At 42.9% G+C, this 26,969-nt stretch overlaps 1 protein-coding gene across 1 annotated transcript in view; it reads left to right on the top strand.

Annotated features, from left to right (window-relative positions):
• DERA (deoxyribose-phosphate aldolase) overlaps positions 1-26,969 on the top strand; it is a 332,278-nt gene that overhangs the window by 92,934 nt on the left and 212,375 nt on the right. Inside the window, exons 2-4 of the mRNA XM_069228473.1 lie at positions 356-453; positions 2,945-3,092; positions 4,954-5,049. Of these exons, the coding sequence (XP_069084574.1) occupies positions 356-453; positions 2,945-3,092; positions 4,954-5,049 (342 nt within the window). The remainder of the gene's footprint in view (positions 1-355; positions 454-2,944; positions 3,093-4,953; positions 5,050-26,969) is intronic.

The following is a 26,969-nucleotide window of genomic DNA, read 5'->3' on the forward strand; positions in this document are numbered from 1 at the left end:
GTTGAATCCTCAACTAGCGTTTATTTAAAAATCAAATGGAAACGTTGTCTATAATGAGATGAGTTGGAACAGATCTGCCCTGAACTGCCTTCATGCTTGTTTATGTAACAAGTGCTTATGGCACATTGAAAACTTTTGATGGAAATCTGTAAAACATCCTTAATACAGTCAACGTATTTTTTGTGAAACAAAGGTACATAATGATACCTAGAAATCTGTTTATGCTTCATGTAAAATGAAAATTTAATTTATAGCTAAACAGTAGCTTAAAACCGAGTGACTTCGACAGAATGATGCATTTCATTATGTTCACTATTAGTCTTTAAGTGCTAAAAGCTCATTATAATTTTTGCAGATCTTGGATGGATCTCAAAAGTGCAAGTGAATCAACCAGCAGTTTTACGTCGTGCCGAACAGATTCAAAGCCGCAGGACTGTGAAAAAGGATTGGCAGGTAAGTTTTTCTCCTGTTCTGGTGACCTTTGTCGTTTGCATGTTGGAGCCAATGCCGCAAGTTCACAAAACGATGAAGGAACAAAGCGCATGCTTCTCTAAATCCTGGTTTGTGGACATTCACACAACCAACTTTATCTCATCAGCTCTTCATAGCCATGTTTCCTCTCATCCTCCTTGACATCTTGGCAGCGTCTGATGCTGCCTCGCAGTACTCGCCTCATTTGACTTCACTTGAAAAGCCTTACATTGATTATCCTATCTCACAGACCGCTCCTTTTCTGTCTCTTGACCCCCATTCTTCATGAACTCACTCACCTGGTGGCATGACACATGATCCCCGCCTGCTACCTCTCTCACGTTTGCCTTCTGCTATCCTCTACACTGACGGCACACAAATGTTTTTTTTTCTTTTCTATCTTTCACCCCACTCGCACCTCCCCCCTTAGGTTTTACTTTAAAGCTGTACACTACGGATTGCCTTGTTGGTCAAGCATGCTGAGCTCACCCAAAATCTTAGTACTTTACATTCCCTCCTCCACAGCATCATCTCCTTTGTTAACCACATATTGTTAACATATGCAGAAACCTTAAAAATAGTCAACCCCGCTATGCGCTTTCTTTCCTAGCACTTCATGTGCAACGCGGTACAAGTGCCACATATACACAGAATGACTCTAATCACGATCTTACTTGAGTACTGTATCAGCCAATTAGTCGGCCTACTATAATACACTTTCTCACCACTGGATAAAGTGAACTTTGCCACGTGAGTCCTTTCCACTCGCCACATATCCACATCTTAATTCTGACATCACCTTGGTAACCACACCAATATCCCTCACTCCCTCTTCCCCCCCCCCCCCCTCTGATTCCTCAGTGCACAGGCTGAATGATTCTTGCCACATATAATACTCCTTATTCAAGCTTCAAACTGGATGGCATGAAGCCCTGATGCATTAGCTAGAATATAATAAGATATCTACGCGGCACGTGTGGTAGAAGCAGGCAGCACAGCATTAGGAAATTGAACAATCTGAATCAGCAAAGGAATAGAGGTTACTATTAAACGAGATAGGGCACTGAAAGAGGCTAACTATGCAATAGCATGGACTAACAAGCGTTGCTGTTAACATAGCCTTCGTTTTTTGGGGGTCCATCTTTATGGTTGTGAATCCAACGGTTTGTTTTCCTAACAAATAAATGATCAGTTCTCCATAATACATGTTCGTCCCCACCGTAGCACGATTCTGTTGCCCTTTTACTGGAGGCGTAGTGTTGGCTCGTATTAGTCGCAGCTGGAAAGTCATTGGCTCAGTCTAAGGACAGGTCATTCTAAGCAGAGCTGGCAGATTTCTGCATGAGCCTTCTTTCTGCCTTTGTGTCTCCTCTTACCTACCTGAGCGTTTGTAGATGCATCGCCTTACCGCTCCCTCTTTGGGGTTGGCCTCATATTGCCCTACTTCTCTGTGTTACCGTTCAGCGTGTGTGGCTCCTCGACTTGGTAAATCTGAAGACCAAGAAAATGTAAGAAATGTGCAGTCAAGTATAAAAAACTTTCAATGAAGAAAATATATTTAACAAGACTACATCACAAGATCAGCGAACTTTACACCTTATGTTTGATACCATGGGATTCCTTGATAGAGAAGTGCCCCTTATTTTCATGGCAGGCCTGACCATGGATCCCGATATTCTAACGCATTTTCAGTTGCAAAATATGTGATTTGCAAAATCGCAGGGTTTGCAAATGCAGAATGACACTTTACAACCCACTAAGCTCCTCTGGGATTCATAAAAGCCTTTCCAAATCATGGAAAAGGCTTTTGTGATGCATTCTGAATGTCACTTGGGTGGGTGTGTAAAAGGGGATTAGCCTTCTGATTGTGAATCACAATGAGATGGATGAATGATTAGCAACAGAAATTGTGGTGGCAAGTCATGGAAATGTTACGGCCTCCTCAAAGGGGGTGAAATCGGATTTGCCTAAGGAAAGCTGTCCCCGTTGAACACTAGAGCTTTGGACTCAAATCCTTTGAGAATTGTGACAGGGTGTTTCTTGGGGAACAAGTAGTAGGCCTTCATGCCCTCTCCTGATGTCTTTCCAAACGAGATAAAAAATGTTAAAGTGGTATGGTTGCTTTAGAGAACATGGGCTACTATAAAACAATATTTGTCGTTTGGGAAAGCAGACAAAGGGATTGTGTTGCGCTGTTACTTGTAAGCCACCATCGCTGTGGTTATAGCCAATTACTGGGGTTGCAGATAGGGACCTTTCAAATTACAATTCCCTATGGCTAGATATTTTGTTGCGCGTTCTAATGCCTTACCAATTTCCAGTCCAGAAATACAAAGGGCGCTGCCAGATTAGCATTACATTGCCGAAAAGTTTGCAAAGTGTTTTCTCTCTGTATCTGTCTGCTCTCTGTAATGCTTTCTTCCAAGCAGATTGTTACAAGACGTTTTATTTGTCTGTTGCTATTTTGTTTTAGGCCGCCTGGCTGCTGAAAGCTGTCACGTGCATAGATCTCACCACACTGTCTGGAGATGACACCCCCTCTAACGTTCACAGACTGTGTTTCAAAGCCAAGCATCCAATCAGAGAGGACCTCTTGAAAGCATTGGCAATGCATGAAAAAGGTACAGGTGTCTGCTGTGAGTTGGATTGGCACCTGCAAGTGCCTGAAAGCTGTCTTTCACAAAAAAAGAACTGGTGTACTTGAAAGCATTTAAGACGAGATCACAAGATCTGACGCGAAACGGCTGTAGGGACTCCTGCAGTATGTCAACCTTTCTCTGTTTGCACTTTGCTCTTTTCACTTCTGCCCGTTTGTTTATAAAGTCCGTAATTTAATATCTACTCTGCCAATTCCAGAGCGATTTATCAAGAACACCTAGCTAGTCAAAGATCAGTAAGGCTGAGCTGAGAAAATTCAACCCACAGCCAATCTAATATTTATTATTGGTACATGTTTTTGAAAGCCATGACTCGAAGGTCATCTTCCCCAACATCAAGGCGCTGCACCCATTAGGGAAGTAGCGGTGTAGGTGAAAATAAGGAGGTTTCTGTTGTGATGTTATTGACCTCAATGTGATTTTTCTTTTTTATTTATTTTGTATTTCATGTAATTTCTTTTACATCATTTCTCCATCTAATTTTATCTACTTGTACATCTCTGAAGTCACACAAAACATTAAAATTAGTTTATAATTCACCACATAAATCCTTGATCATATCCTGCTATCCGTGCAGCACTTCCTTGCAATCTGTGTCTAGTCAGTTTCAGTAATCTACTTTTTATGCACCATTCGGTAGTTTTCCTTCTTAACGACTTCATTTCTCCAACCTTTTATTTATTGCCTTCATTATATGTTAATCTTGTGTTTGTATTTGACTGTTGTGTTTGCATTTGACTGTCTAATGAAGATGCAGTTTTCTTTCAAACGAATTTTGGCATTGAAGTCTAATATCTCAGTTATTGATGAGGGAGGGTGCAAAAGTGCTTGGGACAAATATTTTGGTTACGTGTGTTGAGTTTGTTACCCAGTTTCCTTTTCCTTGCCCAATACTGAGCAATGGATGTGCCACCCCTTCCACTGCTCCCAATTGCTCAAAGTATGAAAAACAGTTAAATGCTCCACCTCCCCCCAACCACTGCACCCTCCCCAACTGAAGCCCTAACCATACATGGCATTTTCACCCCAGGCATCCTATGTCACATCTGTGCAAGCCCACATCATAGCTGGATCCTCCTAGATGTTGGGCATGTGGCAGGTACTGGGGTGAAGAAGGAGGATCAGAGTAATGAGATTATTGGTAATGGTAACTCCTCATCCCTTCCTCATCAAAATGCTGCTAACAGAGCATACAGCAGCAGCAGGACCAATTTCTACATAGAACTACAGCAGTCAACCTTATATTCAAAGTGACAGCTACTAAAATGAATGTGTTTTAGGTAGATAACTGAAAGGAAGCCTACTCAAGTGGATCAAAAGGAATACCCTGAAGTGGCAAAAAAGCAAAATATAAATCCAATGGTTTAAGGAAATGGATCAGCAGATAGGACGGAAAAGTCTAGAGATTAACATCTCAAAGGCCTCCAGATCCCCCAAAACTCTCTGGAGGGCCTAATGGACACCCGTGGTGTTTCTGCGACATTGCTTTCAGAATGGCCAGTGACCCTTTCATTGCCAAGGAAGGACCTCTTTAGCCTAACATCAGACCGGGGGGGGGGGGGGGGTAGTACTCATTTTCAGAGATTTATGAGTCTGCTAGAGGACTGCCAAGAAACATAGTGTGCATGGAGTGTGACCGGCGCAGCCAGAGAGAAACCAATAACATTTTTTTCTGTTTTTTTCTGTGTCTTGTTCAGGGTACAGATGTGGTAATATTAGAAGGTTGGGTCATCGCCACCAGTAAAGATGGGGATTACGAATGAATGAGAGGTTAATACAAATGTATTTTGTTGTCAAGAAAATGAGAACTGATCGTCTTTTACAGGTATTACTACTGGTGCTGTCTGCGTCTATCCAGCTCGAGTATGTGATGCGGTCAAAGCCCTGAAGGCTGCCAATTGTAACATTCCAGTAGCATCAGGTAGATTTCTTTCGTTTTCTCCCTTCCGTATGTACAACTTTGCCTTCATTTGTTTAATATGAAAATAGGGTATTTTGCAGAGATCCTAATATGTATGGTGAAGCATCCAGGATGTGATAAATCACTTTCTTTTTTAGTATCTACAGGTTGTCCAACCCTGGCAACAGAATAAACAATTTTGTCACCATTATTTAATCAGATGCTCACCCACGCCTAGCATAATAAACTGGCGCTGATGTGGGCAGGCGACAATACAAGGTAATGTTACACTAGTAACACTAGTAACACAACTGCTTTAAAAAAGAGTTCCAAATTAGAACTGATTTTCAGCAGACAAATGTAATGACACAGAATTAACTAGATTAGTAAGTAAATTCACCTGCATGCATGTGTAAAAAACAAACGTTTGAGAGTGGTATGATGTGCATGAATGTATTTTTACTCTCTAGCTTGTGTATAACCATGTCACTTTCCATGAGGTCCTAGGCACGTTTATCACATCATCTTCCTTACTGTGCCTGGCATTCACTGATTTTAGAGACCTTAACATCTGGACAGAAGGCTGTCCAAGCCCTTTGTTTACAAATGTTTGGCTAAAAGTACCTGCTTCCAGTGGCCACTGCGGGTTTTGATTTGTCCATAATCACGCCATATGCCTTCCTAATGATGGACGTTGTCACACTTGGTTTGAATAATTTCGTTTTGTTTGTGTCATTCATTTTGACCGTTTTCGGTTCTGATGTGTTTCAATAAAACACATGCAGTAAAACACTCCTCATTCCACTGGTCATAAGTACCACCAGATAATTCCCATGCCTAGCCCACTGTTATAAACCTCAAAATAAACAAAAGTACAATTCACATCCACAGTACGTCTCCACCAAGAAGCCACTGGTTCTCTGGATCAACAGTACCCGACTCCCCAAAGGAATAGGGGGTAAAAAAAAGTTTAGCCACAACAATATTATTATTCCACTTTAAATGAGCAGATTCAAAAATCTAGAACTGTCTAGGAATGAAACCTAAACTAGTGCTCGCACCTTTCACCCCCACCTTCCCCCAGATCATTATATTGGAGAGCCGTCTAGGAACCCATAAGTATACTCTGCACTGTCATTCCTAAAAGAAATGTCCATGTTATCTCCCTCATGCTTACAACAGTTCTGGGGATAATCCCAGGCAGCATTCCTTTGTGAAAAAACATGTATTCTTCCTTTGTGTTTGGCTGTCTTGCAGCTGTTGGTTCAACAGTTTCATGGTGCGAAAGAGATGAAGATAAATGTGAAATTTGCTTCCATAGGACACAGTGTTCTTCATTACTGTCACCACTCTCGGAATGTTCCCTCCCTGGATTGTCTGCCTGTAGAGCTCCTGGAGATTGCTCTAGACTGAAGATAGTTATGGAGAGACCTTCCCACACAAACACCTCAGTTGTGAAAATTCTGTATCATCAGACTGTTGTCTCTTTCTTCACAGGGAAAGGGCTAAACAAATCCCTGGCCCGTTTTGAAGAATAATTTAGTTCTTATGAGTTTTCTACAAGGATAAAGGTCAGAACAACAAGCTTTAAAGTTTCCTTGTTAGTCCTTTTTTAGTTCCTTGTATTCTGCCTTTGGTTCCTTGGATATAGAGTCTTTTGCCTTCTGCTAATCCTATGCTTAAAAACTTTGCTAGATAAACAGACATTTGAGGTGAGCAAATCTAGAGTGTCACTGGTGTTGCAGGGTGCTCTTTACTAGAGCTGCTCTCCACCTAAACTTGGGAACTACCCAGAGTTTTCTTTTCTTTTTTTTGTATATATATATATATATATATATCTCAAAACAAATCCCTTTCAGGGTTAGAGTGACGCATAAATTATGCAAAAAGGAAGAATAACTATAACTGCTGAATTTCTATGGTTTTGTGTGAGTAAATTCAGAACCTAATTGTAACGTCCCTGTAACCTTTGTTTTATTCAGTGAAGGTTTATGGTTTTTTAACATAAAGTAATTTTAATTACTTTAATACAACCACCAGTGTACATGGCCTTTAGCTGTGCGTGGCGAGGGTTGCCCGCAGGGCCTTTTTTTCTGAAAGCACAGAATCTCGTGCCATGCATGGCATTTGGCCTTTCGTGACGGGTATTTGGCTGCGGGGCCTACCCCATACGCACCTAGCTTTGCGCCACAAAGGCAGCGAGCAGGGGGTTTGGCCACAGGGCCTGGTCTACGGCCAGGGCCTGTACCCACACCTCATAAAGCAGTCAAGCTCACGCCATGCACGGCCTTGGCAAACAAAGGAAAAGGGGTTTAGGGTAGAAATACCCTGACCTACCTTGCCTTGGTACTGGAGTCTCACTTTTGCTACAAATTTGATGCACAAATAAAAAACAAAAAACAAGCGCAGACTCTGTGCTTGTTTTTAAGAAAACCCAGGTGGAACAGGTTCCGGGGCATGACAGTTTTCAAAGAAAATAAGAGGGGTGCACACCGCCATCCTATGGCTCTTATGAGACCCAGGGATCACCACCTCCCCAGAGCTTTATTCTCATAAAAGAGGGTGGTGCACAAGGCGCCCCTCCATGGTGCTCTTTGTGCCCTGGGGACTACCACCTCCCCAATGCCAAATATATTCACTAAAAGGTGGAGGGGGGGGGCATGCAGTCCCCCTCTCGTGCACCTCATCTTTGGTGCCAGTGTGCAACGTTAGTGATCCCTGGGTGAGCCTCAAGGCCAACATCTTCTTTGCTATACATATTAATGGTTGCTTCAGGATTAGTTTCTAACTCAAGTAGAGAACCCAGCAGGTCTATATCATAAATGTTTAGATTTTCACTTGTTGATCCCTTTTGTTCACACTGCATATTATTTTTCTCTTGTTTTTTTAACCTCAAAATATTTCATGAGTGTCATTTTCCACATATATAACAGACCTCGAAAAATCTACTCACCCTCTTGCTATTTTTAGGTCTTACTCTCCCCTTCTGGTGAGTTGACAAAGAACAGTTGTTCAGTTCAGTCAGAAAGTGAAGGAGGACTAAAATGCGTTTAAATCTTGTTCTTGTCTTGTTACATTTGCTGTTTGTTTAGAGACAGAGGTCAAAAGTCAGTTTGTCTTACAATTAATTTTCGTTCTGAGTGCAGCGCTCCAGGATTTTGTAAGGTAAACTAACTTACCTGCTGTACAAAGAGTTTGAAATGAAAGGCTGTCAGGTTTTCCCTAACACACAACATTTAAATAACTAAGTCAACAGTGCAAACACTTTGTACTTCTGTGTGATGAAAATGTTTTTTTAATAGGATGAAAACCAACCTGAACACTGATGTGCAAAGAATAAATATGTTTTCTGAAACCCAATTTTCACATATTGTCAATACACAATAAATAATTTTATCAGTAAAGATGGAAGTTAGTGGGAAGGTTTTAGGACATTTCTTGTGTGCTACCACATCACTGAGAAACAGTCCTGCCCTGACATCAGTGCTATTAGTAAACTAAGATGCAAAGCATGGATCATGCGGCCCTATATGTGGGCTACATTCTTATTTATACATGGAGCAAACGTTTAGTCTATTTAATCAAACAAAAGAGGTTTTTTGTACCTCAAAAATGCTGAGCTCGTGTATTTGAAGGTGCACTCATGTGAGAATGAAGTAAAAGGCGACTCTGTAAACTAAAATATTTGACTAGGATCACACAATTTGAGACCCTTTAAGGGTCAAGTACATTACAGTTATGGTCGAGTACTTTATTTAAGTTACTCGACCTGCAGGTATAGTAAAATTTTTATGATTTTTCAAGCCTGATGTGTGTATGTATGTATATGTGTATATATATATATATATATATATATATATATGCACCACTATATATTTTCCACACGTATATGCATCTATTCTCGTTTGTGCATAATTAAAAGAAGTCTCTGGGCAAAGCGACAAACTTAAATATAGAAATGTAATTCTGCTAACAACAGTTGTTCATCTGTCAAACTGATTACCATGTTCTCCTCTCTATACATTTTTTTTGCTGTCCTTTGTTCTCCTTTGTCTTTCATCTTTTTGTATTTGTTGTTCCATCCACCTCTCCTATAGCACCTTCTCCCTCTTTGCACCTTGTCTGCACTTTTCTTGGACCCCATTGGTATCGTCTGTCCAGTCATAAAAAATGAATTCCTCCTGAATGCTCGTTGCTCCTGTTATTGTGTTGTTTGTTCCATGTCCTTCAGTTTCTAAACCCACATCTATGCTCAGGTCAAATGTGCTATCCTGTTTGGTTGTGTTCCATTCCGTTAGGCACTGCCTGCGCAGATTATCAAATGTCCCTGCAAAATGATATATATGTCTCAGTTCATAGTCTTTCTTATCTTTCTGGATTTTTGCATTTTTTTCCACTTTGATGGTCTCCTCCATTTTAGACTATTGCTCTTTCATCCCCATCTTGAAATTCTCCTTTTTGTCAGTTTTGTCAATTTCTTCACTTATTTGCTTTATTTGTTTTAGTAAGTCATCACGATCTATATTTGCACATTACACTAGTACAGCCATCATTTTCAAAGATGTCTGTGTGTTGCTTTCAACCCAGTCCTTCAGCATCAGGGGATTCAGATTTTTATAACTAGGTGTTATCATGATACATAGACCTGTTGGAACTCTGCCCACCTCGATATACTTCTGGAGAGGAGCACTCTCCCACCACCTTTTTGACAGTTCATTTTTGATAATTTCTCCAATTCAGTAAGCATTTGTTGCAATGTTTGTGTTTTGCTTAAAGTGCTTGACTACCCCACTATTGCATTATTAAAACTCCTTGGTCGCTCACTGAGTCATTTCCTCCCTCAGGCTTGTTTCACTTTTATCTGTTGTGTTTATTGTATCTTTTTTGTTATCCTCCATGGAAACGCCAATATTACATTCAACTGGTGTACAGGTGTGTCTCCTCTCACTGCTTTCCTTAAACTTCCCGGGGAGCCTGCTGTGTTGTCGAGTGACCTCCGATCCTCACTATCCGGATCTCAAACTCCATTAAAGTTTGAGGTGAGTGGGCTCCCTCAGACTGCAGTATTACTCCTTCTTTTGTAGATGGACGCTCTCTGACACCTGAACGGTGACTGTGCTGAGCATCGCTGAGGTCTGCTAGTCTTGGTACAACATATTCATTTTCTTTCCCCTCATCTGCAAAGGCAGCGCCGGCACACTTTTAAACTACTTAGTGCTGTTTATTCAGTTTTTAGCTAAAGTTCAATGTGTTTTACAGGGGTGTTGGGTTTATATCGCCCGATGCCCAGGACCTGTAGATTTCCCACTGTCAGGTGACCACCACGGGGACTCCTGATGGCACAGCAAATAATTAAGGTGCAGGACACAATGTATACACAGATAGTATGTTTGTCTGCAATTGCCTTGAGCGACCATACGCCCCTTTATCTCCTCGGGCCACGCCCAGCCCTGGGAGTGAGAAACTGCAACATAGCATGGGCATCGATTCTGCATAATGAGCTTGTCACCGACTTGGGAGGATGGGGTCTTTGCTCCTCGTCCAAGGGTGGCTTTATCATTGCTGGCCTTTGTTTTCTCTTGAGTGGCCTGGATATCTGTCACGGTCAGCTTCCACTCAGGACCTGCCGGGATGCTGTCTCTCCTGGATCTTTGGAACAGGAGATGAGCCGGGACGCAGTTGTTGGTACTATGCGCAGTTGCAGATATGCCCTCAGGAACTGATACAGGCAGCACTCCGCGTCCTCTCTTGATTGATGCGTATCCTAAGGGCTCGGTTCAAAGCTCTCATTAACCTTTCTACCTCTGCGTTAGCTTAAGGCCACTGGTAGGTTACTTTCCAGTGTCAGATGGCAAGAGATGACGGGTAGTCCTGGAATTCCTATCCTTGGAATGGTGTACCACTGTCAGACTTTATTTCTCCGACTTTATTTCATTGGGTAGGCCCATCAGTGCAAACGTCTTCTCCAAGATGGGCTTTACATGTTGAAAATCTCCACGATGGGGAACTTTGTGTGAGAGTCCATGAGTACTACTGTCAAACATCTGTCTAGGAAGCGTCATAAATGCATACTTATTTTGGACCAGGGTTTCAGGCTCGGTTCTTCAGTAAGCACTGGGGCTGGGGGTAGGTCTCCACTTGTGATAAGTGGAAGCTCTGCACTTTCTCCTCCACTTGAGCATCCATTCCTGGGAACCACACCTTGTTGTATAGCCTGGCTTTTTTTAAACCACACCTTGGTGTCCCTGATATGCCAGGTGAGTCACCCTTGCCCACAGACTCTGTGGCATCACTATTTGTCATCCCTTTAGCAGCAGGCCTTCTTTGTTTTTTCTCAGCTTGTTTCGTACCCTCCAGAGCTGGTAGTTTGCTCATTGCACATTAGTGACCTAGATCCATTGTGGAAATGCTGCCACTGTCACCTTTGCCTGGGTGATACCTTTGTCCTTCTGGGACACTTCTACAATCTCCTTGATAGCGAGTGCTTTTGCACAGTCATTTGCACAAAGTCCTCAGCTCCTTCATCCTCTTCCGTATGCTGGCATTCTTCGGGATGTAGGGGGTGCCTTGACAAGTAATCAGCCAGCTTGTTGGCTCCCGGCTGATAGACGGCTTCAAAGGAGTATGGTTTTAGCTGCATGGCCCATCTCTTGATTCTCCGAAGTACAAGCCTAGTTGATCCAGTAAACAGCCATATGAGCTTGTTGTCTGTGACCACCCAGAATGGCCGTCCACACAGACACAGGTGAGAGTGGCACGCCCACCAGATGGCCAAGGCTTTTCCCTCAATTTGAACATATCTTTTCTCAGTGTCTGAGAGTGCTTCACTGGCATTTTCAACAGGGACCACACTTTGTCTATTTTCTCTTGTAGAAGCACCACCCCTAGACCTTCTGGGCTGGAGTCAACTACTAGCTCAGCCTTCCACTGCGGTTTGAAGTATGCCGTGGTGACATCGTCAAGGAGGGCTTCCTTCTTGGTGCGAAATGCCCTCTCAGCTTCTGGGCTCCTCTCCCACTGAGCTTTTGTCTTGGTTAGTGTCCTGAGTGGTTTTGATAGCGTAGCCAGATTAGGGATAAACCTTCTGAGGCACGTTGCCATCCCTAGAAAGCTTATCACCTCTGTTGGGTTCTGGGGTATGGACACGTTCCTGATGACGTCTACTTTCTTGGGTCTACCTTCAGACCATCACGTGAAAACATGTAGCCGAAAAACTGGATAGAATTCTGGTAAAATGAACATTTCACTCTTTTTAAAATCAGGCCACAGTTTGCTAGTCATTGAATGGCGGCCATCAGCTTCATGTGGTGGTCTTCGAGGCTCTCTGAAGAGATTAGTATATTATCACTTATGTTGATTAATCCGATCAGCCCAGAGAGGGTCTCTGATTATGTTTTGGAACACCTCTGCAGCTGACGAGATGTAACATTTTTATTTTCAGTATTGCCCGAGGGCCACATGTGTGGAAAATGTCATGATGTATTGACAAGCCTGGTCAAGCTCTAGCTGATGGTATCCCGCACTTATATTCCTTCAAGAGCCATTTTGCCCCGTTCAGGTCCGCCACAATATCATCCAAGGTCAACTGATGTGGCACTTTCTTCGTATGGCCTGATTTAAAAGTCTCATATCCACACACATTTGGATTGCTCCTGGATGTTTTGATTTTGGAGCAATGACTAACTGTGATACCCACAGTGTGGAGCCTGTCACCTTCTCGATTACCCCTTTCTGTTCCAGATCCGGCAAGTCTTGCTCCACTTGTGTCCAGAGGTGAAAGGGGACCCTTTGATGTCACAGGAACGTTGGCCTTCTCAAGGCCAGTGAACAGTTGGGGAAACTTGGCCATCAAGGCAGCTGGTAAAAAAACACTAGTTACAAACGGACTGCAGTGGTACGCGTCAGGCGGTGTGGTGATAAGAGATAGGTGGATAGTGGAGCACAGCCAGCACAAGATAGGTCCTTGCTCACCTTGTCACCAGTGTCTGGTCTACCACCACGTGGACTTGTGATGGCACAGCAAATAATTTAGACCCAGGACACAATGCACATGACACAGATAGTATATTTGTCAGCAATGGCCTCGAGCGACCATATGTCCCTTTATTCATTTTCTCTGGTCATACCTGACCCTCAGAGTGAGAAGTTTGCAACATAGTATGGTGGCACTCTGCATCTCTCCCAACTTTTATTGAACTGCCATAGTCCTTTAGATGTCCTTTATGGCCCTGTGCGGTGTCTCCGTCTCTGGCTGGGAGCAGGGTTTGAGTGGAGGTCATACCTCTGACTCCGGGCACTGTGTTCACTCCTACCTTCCAAGTTGCAGGTGTCTTGAGCTTCGCCAGACGGAGACATAGATGACTTTCCACCACTTTGAGTTGATGTCAGGTCACTAGCAGTGCGTTTTGGAGTACCTAGGCACTCTGACGGAGTGTTTTCTTCTGGTGATGGTGGTGTGAAAAACCCCTGTTGGCCGGATCTTCTTGTCTGCCAACCGCTCCTTCTGGTACACCGGCAGAGCCATAACTCTTTTTGAACCAGAGCACATTTTGCACCACTGTGTGATCTCCTCTCTGCACCATGACCATGGTGCTGCATACAGGGTCTGGAATGAACTTCCACCCTGGATATCGGTCCCACATATTGAACTTGTGACAAGAAGTGTTCATATTTATTTTGTCCAGTGGACAACGGAACACAAAACCATAGTACGCAGCAACTTTGGTCTAGTGTTTTACTATAAACTTTTCCAAGTCACTGATTATTTCATACCTCCAGTACACTGTGTTGTGATGTCCCTCACACCCCACCTCTGCATCCCCATTTCCAGCTGTCATAGTGCTTTCAGTAAGCATATTGAGTGATCATGCTTCGTTTAATTTTGCAGTAAATGGATCGAGAAACAAAGTTTCTTTAGTTGATTAAACAAACTGTTTTCAACATTGGTGCAGACAGGAGATGACAAACTGTTAGCGTGTGACACCACAGCACCATAACTCTTATATGATGCAACAGGCTCCAAATTCCACTGTGCCATTTTGATTTTAAAAAGTATGGATTACGCTAACATAATTGGTCACAGTGAGTGAGGTTTTGGAAACCATATCCACTGGCATGTTGCCCGTGACTTTCACACGCTACACTGTTCGTTCAGTGCAACCATAGTTTCATCATGGTCATATATGCTAGTCTTGAGAACAATGCAGTTGTTTTTTTGTTTTTTTTACATTGGGCTGTTTTCTTTGCAAGACGTCTGTGTCAGGAGGGATTGTATCTTGCACAGTCTGTTAGAACTGTAAGGCTTTTCTTTTGGACTGACCTTTAAAGCCTTTATGTTTGAGATGCTTCCTGTTCAGTTGTAACCTGTAAGTTCATATCAGTCTGTAGTATGCACAGGCTCTTCGCTCTGTCTGGGTGCTGATTAGTAGGCACTGGTCTTTTTGTTTAAACATGCGTTTCCTGCAAGAGTGTAGTATGCACATTTTGTTCAGTACAGTGTTACAAGATGATCCATTCCCATCTGGATACTATTTCCACTTTAGATTTTAATTTAATAGCAGAGTATATTCTGGGAATTGTAGTCTTCATTCATTCAATTACATTAGTTAGAGAATCTACTAATATGGTACCCCAGTGACGTAAAAAACCTATTAACCATAGTTTTGGTCACATTTCAGTAATGTCCGGCCAGCACAGTTTGTTCTGTAGATAGCGGTCGCTTGTCAAAATATAGCATGTGGCACATTTTATACACTTTTGACTGTATTCCCCATCTGATCACATCATGCAGAGCTGTTCAATATACATTTCAGAATTCTCTGTCAGAATGAGAGAATGACGCAACCAACTTCAGGCATCCTTGCTGCCCTCAACTGAAACAGTGGCTTCATAGCAGAACAACTGGAACAGAGCTGGAAAGCACTTTTGAAAATGAGCAGAGCACATCTAGACTACCCATTTCTTCATAGTATAAACAATCAATCAATCATGATAATCCGTGTGTGTATCCCCTATTGAGAGTGCCGAAAGTGTGTGCATACGGGAGTAGGTAGTCTCAAGTAAATGGATGCGCCTGCAGGGAAAGGGTCCAATCAGGGAAGTAAGTTTGCAGCTGTGTATTCATGGTGAGTGGCGCTGGAATGTAATGTCTGTTATTCTTTGGAGGAAGTGTGTACTGTGTATGCATATTTTCATGTTTCTGTACACGGTGGGGGTGTGATGGTGGAGATGTAGCTGGAGTAGGGTCTTCTGTTCTGACATTGCAACACACCTACAACCTCAAGTTCAAAATTAAATGTTCTGTCAAGTTGATTCTACTCCAGATGGTCTTTTACAACATCCTTCCATGCATGTGGTAGGCAGGGATGCAAAAGGAGGAAGAGAAAAGTCGATTCAGAAGATGGAAAGAGGACAAAAGAAGAAGGGGACAAAGAACCTTGGGCACGAGCAAAAGCAGAAATTTAGCATTAAATGATGAACAGCAGGCTTCTCCAGTGAGTAGCTCGTGAGCAACTAGCGGCTCTCCAGCCACCTGTAAGCAGCTCTCCTGTTTGCAGCCCAGCCTACTAAATTAGAAACTTTTGGGTAGTTGAATTAATATGTGTATCCCAAAATACAAGACGAAAATGTCTGTATTTATATGAGCCAGCTAATGTTTGAAGAAAATGGATGAACTTATTATGGTGTTAAATTATGAGGCATTGGGGAGGCATTTACTACGATTATTAATTTTGTGCAGTGGGCATTTCCGCTATGGTTGTTTTGTATAAAACACAAAACTGTTTGATTTTGATTCACCGCATGACAGTGCCTTTCAGTGTGGAAAGTGATTAGCGGTCTAGTTGATTTTTCTTGAGTTTAGGAGGGCTACAAAAAGAGCAATCTGGTGTGACAGCGCCCATGGCGCATGGAAGGCACACCAAAGGCAAGCTCGTCTGCGCTGTGTCAGCGACTCGGATGTGACCAGCGCCAGCCATTCTACCAGTTTGGATCCTGAACAAATTAGACGATCCTCAATAATAACTTACTCAAGTAAGGAATTATATACGCTAAGGCCTAAACTGCCGTATGTTGGTGAGGGGATTAACAAACCAGAGGAAGGAAGGGTGGACTTTATGAATTTAAATGAAGAAGTGGTGGTGGAAAGAACAAACAAGAATTAATGTCTTTGAGGTATGGTCTTATTAATGCACGCTCTTCGGTATAACACTTGGATGAAGAAAACCTCCTACTTGACTGAAATAAATGGTATCTTCTTTTTATTACCGACACTTGGATCCCACTTGGTTCAGCAGTAGACTTGGGGTTTATTTGTCGTTTAGGTTTCAAAGCAATTAACCAACCGAGGATAGGAAAGAGAGGGGGAGGAGTAGCGGTTATCTTCAAAGATAAGTGGGAGGTAACCACTCTACAAGCTGATAAAATACAAGGGACTGAGCTATTGGGTTTTGTCCTTTAAAGAGAATTGTAGGGTAATAGTTTCTGGACTTTTATGTTTTAGACCTCCCGGGTCCTTACAGGAATTTATTCAACCATTTATGGAGTTGGTTACAAATCTTGCCCTGTCCCTTGCTAATTTTTGGCTACTGGGAGATTTTAATATCTGGGCAGAAAGTAGATTTTGCCCTTTTAGTAGAGATGTAATAGATTCTTGAGCTATTGGGTCTGAAGTAGCAGGTCAACGGCCCAATGCATCAAGGAGGCCATACCCTTTATTTAATAATGGCACTGTCAGACTTGATTGCAGTTAATGATCTGGTCCAGGTATGCTGGTCTTATCACTGCTTAGTAATATTTGAATTACTTAGATCTAAATCAGATCTAATAGAAACAGGTAATTAGAAAACCAGGCAAGGCAGAGCGTGGTTTAAGCTAGAAAAGCCAAAATACATCAGTGAATTTGACCTACAGAACTGCTTCAACAATGAAGGCTCGGTGCAGGAAAACTATGACTGTCGCCAGGCTACAATCAAGGAGACTCTAGATAGAATAATCCCTATTAAATCCATTAAGACTAAACCTAGACAGTCAGCTCTCTTGTTTACAACAACTCTAAAGGAAACTAAACATAAGTGTGTGAAGCTGAAAGGCAGTGGTGTAGGACCTATTCTGATGATGATAGGTTGTCTCTAAAAGAAGCTTTAAATCAATACAAGATGGAAATTAGGAAAGCCAAAGCAATGTATTACGCCACAACTATCATGGAAGCTGCTAATTTAATGTAAAGAAATGTTTGAGATAGTGAGAGATTTGGCAGATCCAGATTGTGTTAAAAGTATAGTGATACCATTGCAGGAATTGTCTGGTAAGCAATCTGCTTTTTTTTTCATAATAAGATCAAATTAATCCTAAAAGATATACCTTATGTTATAGTTAAACCCCAGTTGAAAGACAGACTAAGCAATGAGACCCCATTGATAGATCCAGGAGGCAAGGGGATAGGTCCAGGTGATAAATTGAACATCAAAGAGCCTATGAGTAGTGAGATGTTTAAGGAACTAGCTGTGTCCATCTCCTCTGGTTCCTCTCTAGATCCTATCCCACATGGAGTCTGAAGAGATAGGGCAGAAGTCTTATACCTGGGTTTATTAAGGGTTTGTAATCAATCCTTAACCACGGGCAAGGTCCCTCCCGTGTGGGGAAAAAAAGCACTGGTCAAACCATTATTGAAAAAGTCGTCCGCTGACATGAGTGACCTTAGTAATTACCACCTTATTTCTCAAATTTCTTATCGGGTGAAGTTTGTGGAAAAATGTGTCAGCAGAAAGTTAGCAAAATTCCTAGAATACAACATCTTGTAAAATGAACAGACAGGCTTTAGACCAGCACATGGTACCGAAATGGTTCTGAGCCACGCGTTGGATGAGTTATAAATGACATCGCAAACTGGTCCATCGCATAAGAAAAAGAAGTAATGCCACTATAGACCCAGCTGCGGTCTGCGTTGCAAAATCTGATATGTGTACCCAGATTTAAAAAGGTTAGGAACGGTGGCAGATCTTCCCAGGTTAAAGCTGCTCAGTTGTGGAATAAACTACCGCTGCTCTTTAGGAAGGAGGGAAATATGTACAGTTTTAGGAGAAAGTTAAAAACATGGCTCTTCCCTAAGTAGTAGAAGAGTAGAGGTCATTATTGGTAATCCAGGTCTGTGCCTAGTTCTCTGTGTTCACTGCAGTGTTTTAGCATCAAGATACCTGTGAGGTGAACGTGCGATTTATAAATGAGAGTTAATAATAATAATAAATCAAATGCCAAGAGGTATTCCACATGGGCAAAGTCCTCTTTACATTTATGCTGGCAACAGTGGCTGATGCTCTGGGGGTGATCACTGCTAATAATTTTGCAAAAGGTGCCCACTAATGTAATCTTGTCTTATGTGGTCATTGTTACAGCGCTAAAATTATGAGTAGCTTGTGATGATTTTCATTGATCGTAAGTAGCTCTTATTACAATAACTTTTGGAGACCTCTGGATTAGAGCGAAGAAAGGAGGCTGGGAAATTTGGCAAACAGATCAGAAAATTTACGACTATGTATATTGGGACTCTGTGGGTCTTTACCATTTGGTGTCAACAAACCTTAGTATGTGTAGTGTGCTGTATGAGAACCCTACAGCTGTAGCATTATAAGGAGTTAAAGACAAAGCGATTGACACATTTAAAAGTGGCATAATTGTAAAACACAAATCTTTAAGTTGTGTAGGCTGTTATGTGACTGAGATGCCACATGGAATGCGCATGCTGGAGAATTATATCAGTTCCAATCTTCCACATGTTTCAGTGGGCTAATAAACCACTACACGGTTAAATATTTGGAGCCTGATTTACAAAGGTATATTTACACTTTTACGTACGTGAAGAGTTTTATGACTTTGCACTCTGTGTGCGGAGTTCCCAAAATGCACCAATATTGCATCAGTGTCCACCTTAGGCTCCCCTCGCCAAGGACCTGTATTTGCAGTAAGAGGAATAGGTTTTACTTATATACCACACCACTTGACTCTCCACTTAAAAACATGGAAGAATAGCATTTTTGTAGGCAGTGTCTTATCTCATTCAGTTTACATCATTTCCCCATCTCTGGTGAAAATGATTAAATGCAAAAACAATTGAAATTATTGTCTTAAAAAAGAACGTCCCTATGGGCTTAATTAATCATACATATTGAGTTTCAACTACCGTGTTAAGCACTAAATAATTCATAAATTCCTGGAAAGTTTTGCAGTGCAGTGATCAATCAAGTGGTGGTCAAGGAAAACAAGTTTTGCCCTTGCAATTTTCCATAGGAAAACTGAACAGCAATACAGTAAAAACTGCTGAATAGAATTACACCAAATTTGACAGAAAGCTAGACCTTTAGCCAGAAAGTGTGGTTCTTGTCATTTGATGTAAATCCGCTCATTAGTTTTTGAGAAATTAAGGTTGAAAATTCATGTATATTCAGAGATGTGGAAGTACTGAAGCTCTGGCAGATCAAAATAAGATCTGGTTGATGGCCTTGCATCAACAACGATATTTGGCAGCCATTTTAGGACTCAGGGACTCAGTTTTTGTGTCCTGAAAAACAAAGTACAAAATATATCCGGGGAGGCAAACTAGGGATATCCTGACACCCTAGGACCCACCACTCATGGCAATTTTTTTATATGTTTTAATGGTAAAGAGGAATTCCCTATTTGGATTAAACGTACTCTGGGGTAGGCCAGGGCGCATATGTGAGTAGCCTGTGTAAATATGTTTTTTTAAGTATAAAGGGGAGGGGACATTTTTCCTCCCCTTCCCTGAGCCGAAATGGGCCTTGAGGATCCCATGTTCTGAGGCAGAAAAACATTTTATTTATTGGGGCAGGGGCTTGTGTCTATCCCCGCTCGAGCCATTTATTGGCTCCAGTCGTCATATTAATTATAGCTCCTGGCTCAGGCAGGAGCAAATACTTATTTTCCTGCCCTGCCCTGCCCTGCCCTGCCCTTCCAAATCCTAATCGTGGTGTTCTGTGCAGGACTTTGATGAGAAGAGATATGAGCGAGGACGTCTTCAGGCCCAAGTTTACAAGGTTTGACTTCACCACCCACGGGTCATTGGACTGAGTTCAGTGCACCATCATTTGAGAGGAGGAGTCGAGGTTATTGTAGCCTCACACAACTTCATTGAGCATATGTGCTGGTGTGGTGTTCATGCCTTTTCGGTTACTAACAGTCCCATAAATGGGTGAGGGACGCAGTGGTTATAAAAAATAAAAAAAATGGAAGAGAAAAAAAATATATTTGATTATATAGATTATAGTTCTTTTTTTCAGCTGGATGTATGACACAGTCATTCTCACTCTCCACCAATCTCTGTTCTTTTTCTGGGTTGCATTGCAGGACAACCACTGTTAGTTGCTGACTGAAGATATTTCAGGAGAGCATGATCACGGGCAGCATATGAATGATACCTGAGATTATCTGACACTGCAGACATGTTACTGACTGTTTGTGAGGTGGATGGACCACAGCACTCAGATGTCATGGTCCCAGAGCACTCATGGATGTTGTGTGTGCCTCGATTGGTGACTCAAGTGTCATCAATGGTGGAAGCTTGTTTATTAAAGATAGCTGTGTCCCAGTCATCTGACATAGATCCAGGAATAATCACAACAGTCACTGAAAAATCGAAGAAATATATGGCAATTGCAATGTCTCGGTGGGTCCTATAACCTGATAAGGAACTCTTTCCCAAACAATGTCCTTTCAGTGGTAGCAGAGCGACATTCAGCATCATAAGCCACGTGATGAAAATAAACACTTCTGTGCCAATGCAAACACAGGAACATGGTATTATAAAGTACCTGTCACAAAGTTAGTGAGAAGAAGAAATTGATAGTGCGGAGTGCCTGAGGAGTGTGCTGAAAAGTAATCTGTGCAAAACTCAGATTAATTTTCATAAAGAGCTGTTTCTTATAAAGGCATCATCTCAATCAGTGTTGACTCATGCGGGGTTTCATAATAAACCAAGCTGTTGCTTTGAATAATCACAACTGTAGAAATTGCAGCATCAGATTACTCCGAAGAATCTGTTGTTCAGTGTAAAGCCACAGACAAAATAGGCTTGAATATCCTCGGTTGAGCACTCAGGCTAGTGATGTTATGGTACTCTTCAAGAGGTATTTTATTCAGAGTAGGGAGAGGCTAGGGGGCTTTACTTTGAATTCTTTTTGATGATTAGGAGGGTCTGCTGTACAGGTTGAGACACATAGGGGGTCATTCTGGCTTTCCCGCTGGGCTGGTGGGCGACCGCCAGAAGACCGCCCGCCAGCCCAGCGGGAAAGCGCCTTCAACGAGGAAGCCGGCTCCGAATGGAGCCGGCGGATTTGAAGGCGTGCGACGGGTGCAGTGGCACCCGTCGCGATTTTCAGTGTCTGCTATGCAGACACTGAAAATCTTAGTGGGGCCCTGTTAGGGGGCCCCTGCAGTGCCCATGCCATTGGCATGGGCACTGCAGGGGCCCCCAGGGGCCCCACGACACCCGTTACCGCCAGCCAGGTTCTGGCGGTCAAAACCGCCAGAACCAGGCTGGCGGTAAGGGGGTCGGAATCCCCATGGCGGCGCTGCCTGTAGCGCCGCCATGGAGGATTCCCCAGGGCAGCCAGGCAGCGCCGCCATGGAGGATTCCCCAGGGCAGCGGGAAACCGGCGGGACACCGCCGGTTTTCCGTTTCTGACCGCGGCTGTACCGCCACGGTCAGAATGCCCATGGATGCACCGCCAGCCTGTTGGCGGTGCATCCGCGGTCCCCGGCCCTGGCGGTAGTCAACCGCCAGGGTCGGAATGACCCCCATAGTGCCTTTAAATGTGATCAAAGGGCATGTGTTTGTTTTTTCTTGAACCAGACAGTGGCAGCAGAATTACAATTTGTGTGCCTTTTACGCTAAAAACTGGAATGGAGCTCCATAGATTTTGGGGGGATCGTTATGGACGGTGTTGATGCAGCGTTCGACACTACGATTCCTAGATGTCCATCGTATATCATACTGGGTCTGCCTAATCCCCCCACCTTCCCTCTGCGATCGCTGAAGGGACAGCAGATGGCCTTGGCCCTCAGTGCGGCGCTACAGCTGATCCTAGCCTTGTGGGGCATGGACAGAGTACCGACATATGTATCTTGGCTGCAGAAACTGTGGTTCATTCTGGCGATCGAGAAGCTTACCCTAGCCTCTCATCAGCGGACGGGCGACCTGTCCACTTTGTGGAGGCCATTCCTTCAGATCTTATCCACTGAATTTACTGAGCTAACATGCCCTGCTTATCTGTGAGTACTAGGGCTGACCTAAACTGTTGGATGTGTTCCTGTCTGACGGGATCCTGTGGAGAATGGGGGCAATGCGGTGGGGATAGAGCGGGGGACCGGAGAGATGAAGGGTCGGGGTCTTTCAATGGAAGCACTGTTATTGTTTTATTTGTTAATTATACGTTATGTATTACAAGTATGAGATTTGACTCTCAACACTATGGACCTTTGTGTAGGGACCAACTTTTCTTCGGGTAGCAAGGATGAGACTGATAGGGGTTCCTCTCGATATGGCCACAAGAGGGACGGTCTCATATGGGCCGATTGAGAGCTTTTCAATAAGGGGTCCTGCAGCGTGTTTATCATACTGTGATGTGTTGTGTCTATATGTTGATGTGTCTAAAACAATAAACAGATTTGATCCATAAAAACTGGAATGTGTGGTCTGTCAGATGGTCCAAAGGCATGTTTACTGTGGATCTTTTCTTAAACTAGATCACCCAATTGGGGAACCCACCCATCAGAGGCTGATGACACCTTCCCTTCACCAGTTGCGGCTTCAGAATATTTCATATTGGGTAGCTTATTTCTGATCTCCTGGATGCTCTGTAAGATAATTAAATAATTTTTCTTCCACCACCTTCTCTGGATTATCTAGGTCAGGGACATACATATGCATTCCGAAGAGCACTTTGTATGGGGTATAGCCTCCCCAAACTCTTCTAGATAAGTTATTTAATGCGTTTTGAACTCCATACAGGTGATGGTAACAACTAAGACCTGGAATGAGCATCATAGCGATCAGGGCTAATTTAAGTGTGCCATTATCTCCCTCTATCAACACTTTACTTTCAGATAAAAATGGATTGCTGAATTGTATACTGTTATTATCTGTTATACTGGTGATGCATTCTGTGCACACCTCCGTTGTTCTCTGCTCTGCACATCCAGCGTATGATGTCATGGAATGCTGGTGTGTGACTGGAAGAGTGGGACAGTTAGCGAGAGTGGGCTGAGCAGAGAGGATGCTGCTCCTGGTGGGGTCTCCTTTTTAAGTAATGTGTAACGTATTCTGCAACCTTTTAAATAAATCTGGAACCTCTGTCCTATGTGAACTGGCTACCTGACTCCTACTTACTAAGGAAGGATCTTCAATTATAATGCTGGTGACGACTGGATAATGAACCGACGTGCAAGGAGCTATGTGAAGAGAAGGTAGATTGTAGAGCAAGCACCTTTATTTTGAGGAAACTAAAAGAAAGATATAAGCAAACAAAAGAAAACATTATTTGTGCCCCACTAGAGTCTATTTCAACAGACAGCCTACAGATAATTGTCTTAAAGATGGTAAGCCTAGAGATGGTTTATTGCTGATTTCAGTGTGTTCTCTGGGCACTGAAAGAATCTTTGGTGTATGGTGTTTGGGACCACTGATTCCATTCAAAGGGCGATTGGAACCCAGTGTGAACAAGGGACCCCTGGCGTGCTGTGAGGCCATTCTCAGCACAGATTTTTATCTGGGATAATTTGGCAACATACAAAGAGATGCTTAAAGGACTCTTGTGGGGAGACAACTGTAGCTTTAGAAGGTGCTTTGGTTTATGGTGCGCATACTGTTTCAAAATCCCGCGATTCAAACATCAACGGTCCACGAGAACCTTACTGTCATTAGAGGAGTGCGTGTGAGCTTGTAGAAACCCATCTGGACACTAGAAAGAGGAGAGTTCCAGTGCGCTTGAGCAGGCCGTGCTGGGAGATCACGGGTGTGCACATTCATAATGCGCAAGTACCTGCTGTGTGACTCTGTGTACTGCCACGTGTCCCTAACGTGTGGATTTTAGTGCAGTATTGTGCCAGCGTATATGTTCATGGGCGTTTAGCCTATTCACCGGAAGCCACATTGGCAGAGCGTGACGTAATTGAAGTGTGCCCCTGACTGCTCTAGATTCTGCCTGTTTGGAATGCACATTCAGAAGGTTGTGCATTCTCCTGTCTGCATCAAATGCATACTTTGCATGAAGGTGTGAACAATGTGTGAACTTTGCAAGTAATCTGGAGCTGAGTTATCTTATGGTACTGTTCTGTGCTGGAGTTAGTTTTGCAGTGACTGTAGTGTTGGAAAGGTTTGGGTGAGATGTCACTCACTGGAGTAGAGGACTCTGTGGTAATGTGTTTGGAACAGAGGACTAAAGTGACTTTTCACAGAATGTCAAGTGACTGTACATGTTTGTGGAGTTTTATTGCTGTACTAAATGTTTAAGAAGTACTGTTATTTTTTGTGAATACCATGTAGAGATTGCATCAGATGCAGAGATGCCCTGTGTGTGGCGATGTGTGAGGGTTGAAAGATATCCATTGCGAAGATTCCCTGTGTGTAGCGATGTGTGAGGGTTGAAAGATACCCAATATACAGATTCCTTGTGTGTGGAGATGTGTAAGGGTTGGAAGAGACCCATTGGTTGGATTGAAAGACATCCATTGTTTAACTCTCACAAGATGCCCTCTCTGTGGGATGAGTGAGGAGGAACGAGTGAGGTGGTTATTGACCCGTAAGCAGAATGGCGTGTTGTGTGTTGCACTCCATTGTTGCATTAATCCTGAATATGTTATCAGTGTAACGTGGGAGCTGTGTTTTGCACCCTTATGTAGTATTAGTCATTCCTTATGGGTTAAGGAACAGTAAGTGCAGTAAAGGGCATTTGTCCCTTGTCCTTTCATGCATTTATCTGTCACTTTAATCTTAGTGTAATCATATTTTCTTGCTTGATATTTTATATGTTTGAATATTTACAGGACTTTCATCTTTTGTCCTGTTGTATTTTATTTATTTTCTAAGGGGAGGAAATATGTTGTAACCTGATGTTGTTGTGATGCATCCTCTTCATGATTACATAGTTCTCTGCTGCTCAGCCAGTGTGTGTGATGTGATGGAATGTTGATGAGTGCTTGTATGGAGTGTCAGTTGGGGACAGTATGGAAAGAAATAGAATGCTGCTGCTGGTGGGGCATTTACTCAACTGCTTAATTACTTGTAACACATAATCTAAGAGACTTTAAAAAATGTTTTTTTTTAATGTTTCAAAGTCATATTTATTACGGAGAGTAGATAACCTTGTGTAATACCATATCTTATGATTTACTAATAAGATCATATCAACAGTTTGAACTCCCCTCCCTTGCTCTTGTGTGAGGCATTCCATGGATATATATTTGAACTTAGTACATATCTTAGAAGGTAACATACATTTATGTGACATCATTGGTATGTGCCATGCTATATGAATGTTCTTTAATGGCATCAGAGGAGGAGGAGCCTTTAAGGTCAGCCTGCATTGTTGCCCATGCTATTAGATCATCTGCTAGTTTATCATTGGTACTCACATGCTCCATGCAGATTTTTTCTGCTGTCGCCCATTCAGTAATATCCCTGAGCCAGTCAGAATACACAGGAGGTGAAGGACTTAACCATTTTATAGCGATTCAGAGTTTTGCCAAAGTCAGATCCAATATAAGAAACTTTCTACTGAGTTTCTTACCAGAAGGGGAAAGGATAAGGCCTAGGTACTTGTCGTGTTTCCAGTGGTATAGTCCATCCAGAGGCCCTATTAAGGTCCTCTATTACCAGGGTCCAGTAGGGGGATAGCACAGTCCCAGGACATATGTATAAGGTCTGCACTCCGGGTCGGGCAGCGGAGGCACCTATCAGAGCGTTTGGGAAAAATTATACTTAGCGTAGTGGGAGAATGATAGGTTTGGTGAATAAAGTTATATTGTGTGAGTTTGAATCTTGCATTGGTGCTTGCAGTGCGGACTCCCTTATGGATGTGCTCCCACTCTTTTTCTGTCACCAGGTCTAGTTGTAATGTTGCCTACCTGGCTTGAATCTGAAGCGTGTGTAGTGGGGGATTGTCTCGTAATTCCCGAAATTTATGTGTAATTAATTAAGTGCCGGCCCCCGTCCATATCCAGTAGTGTGATGAAAGAATTGGAGCTAGATGGGGCACTGGGAAATGTAGGCCATATCTCGTGAGCTGTAGCCAGAGGTTTTTGATACTGTAAGAATTGGCCTGGGCCTAAAGGAAATGTATGTACCGCGTCAGTATATGTTATAAAGGGCCCTCCTGGGTATAGGTCTCTTATTGTCAGGCATCCTTTAGCTTTCCAATGCTGTAGTGACATTGATTCCTCTATTTTGCTGAAGGGTTGTAGTATTCAGATGGGGAGATCTGGGGCAAATATGGTGTTTTGTATTACCCTCCTGACCATTGCTTCCCATGTCCCAGCACTTGATGGATTATGTAGGGTACGTCAGGGGAAACTTTCGATCCAGTCATCAGCAATGTAGGGAGCGTTGTGCCTCCTTAAGTACTCTCCAAGAGCTGTGTCTCCCATGAGGTTTCGTCAGCCAACCAGTGGATTGCATGCTGTGGATGTGCAGCCATGTAGTAGAATTCTAGGTGTGGGATCTCAATCCCACCGCGGGACCAGGGTCTTTTTAGCGTAGAGAGGCAGACATGTTTTCATTTATCGCCCCATAGTAAATCGGTCAAAATACTGTCAAGCGGTTGGAATTAATGGCGGGGGATCTTAAACAAAGTGCTGTGGAGGGCATACAGACATCAGGGGAGTAGGATCATTTTAGCTATTGCCATTTTCTCCATAATTGAGAGAGGTAAGTC

Source organism: Pleurodeles waltl, chromosome 4_1 (genome assembly GCF_031143425.1).
Source record: "Pleurodeles waltl isolate 20211129_DDA chromosome 4_1, aPleWal1.hap1.20221129, whole genome shotgun sequence".
Taxonomy (NCBI): domain Eukaryota; kingdom Metazoa; phylum Chordata; class Amphibia; order Caudata; family Salamandridae; genus Pleurodeles; species Pleurodeles waltl.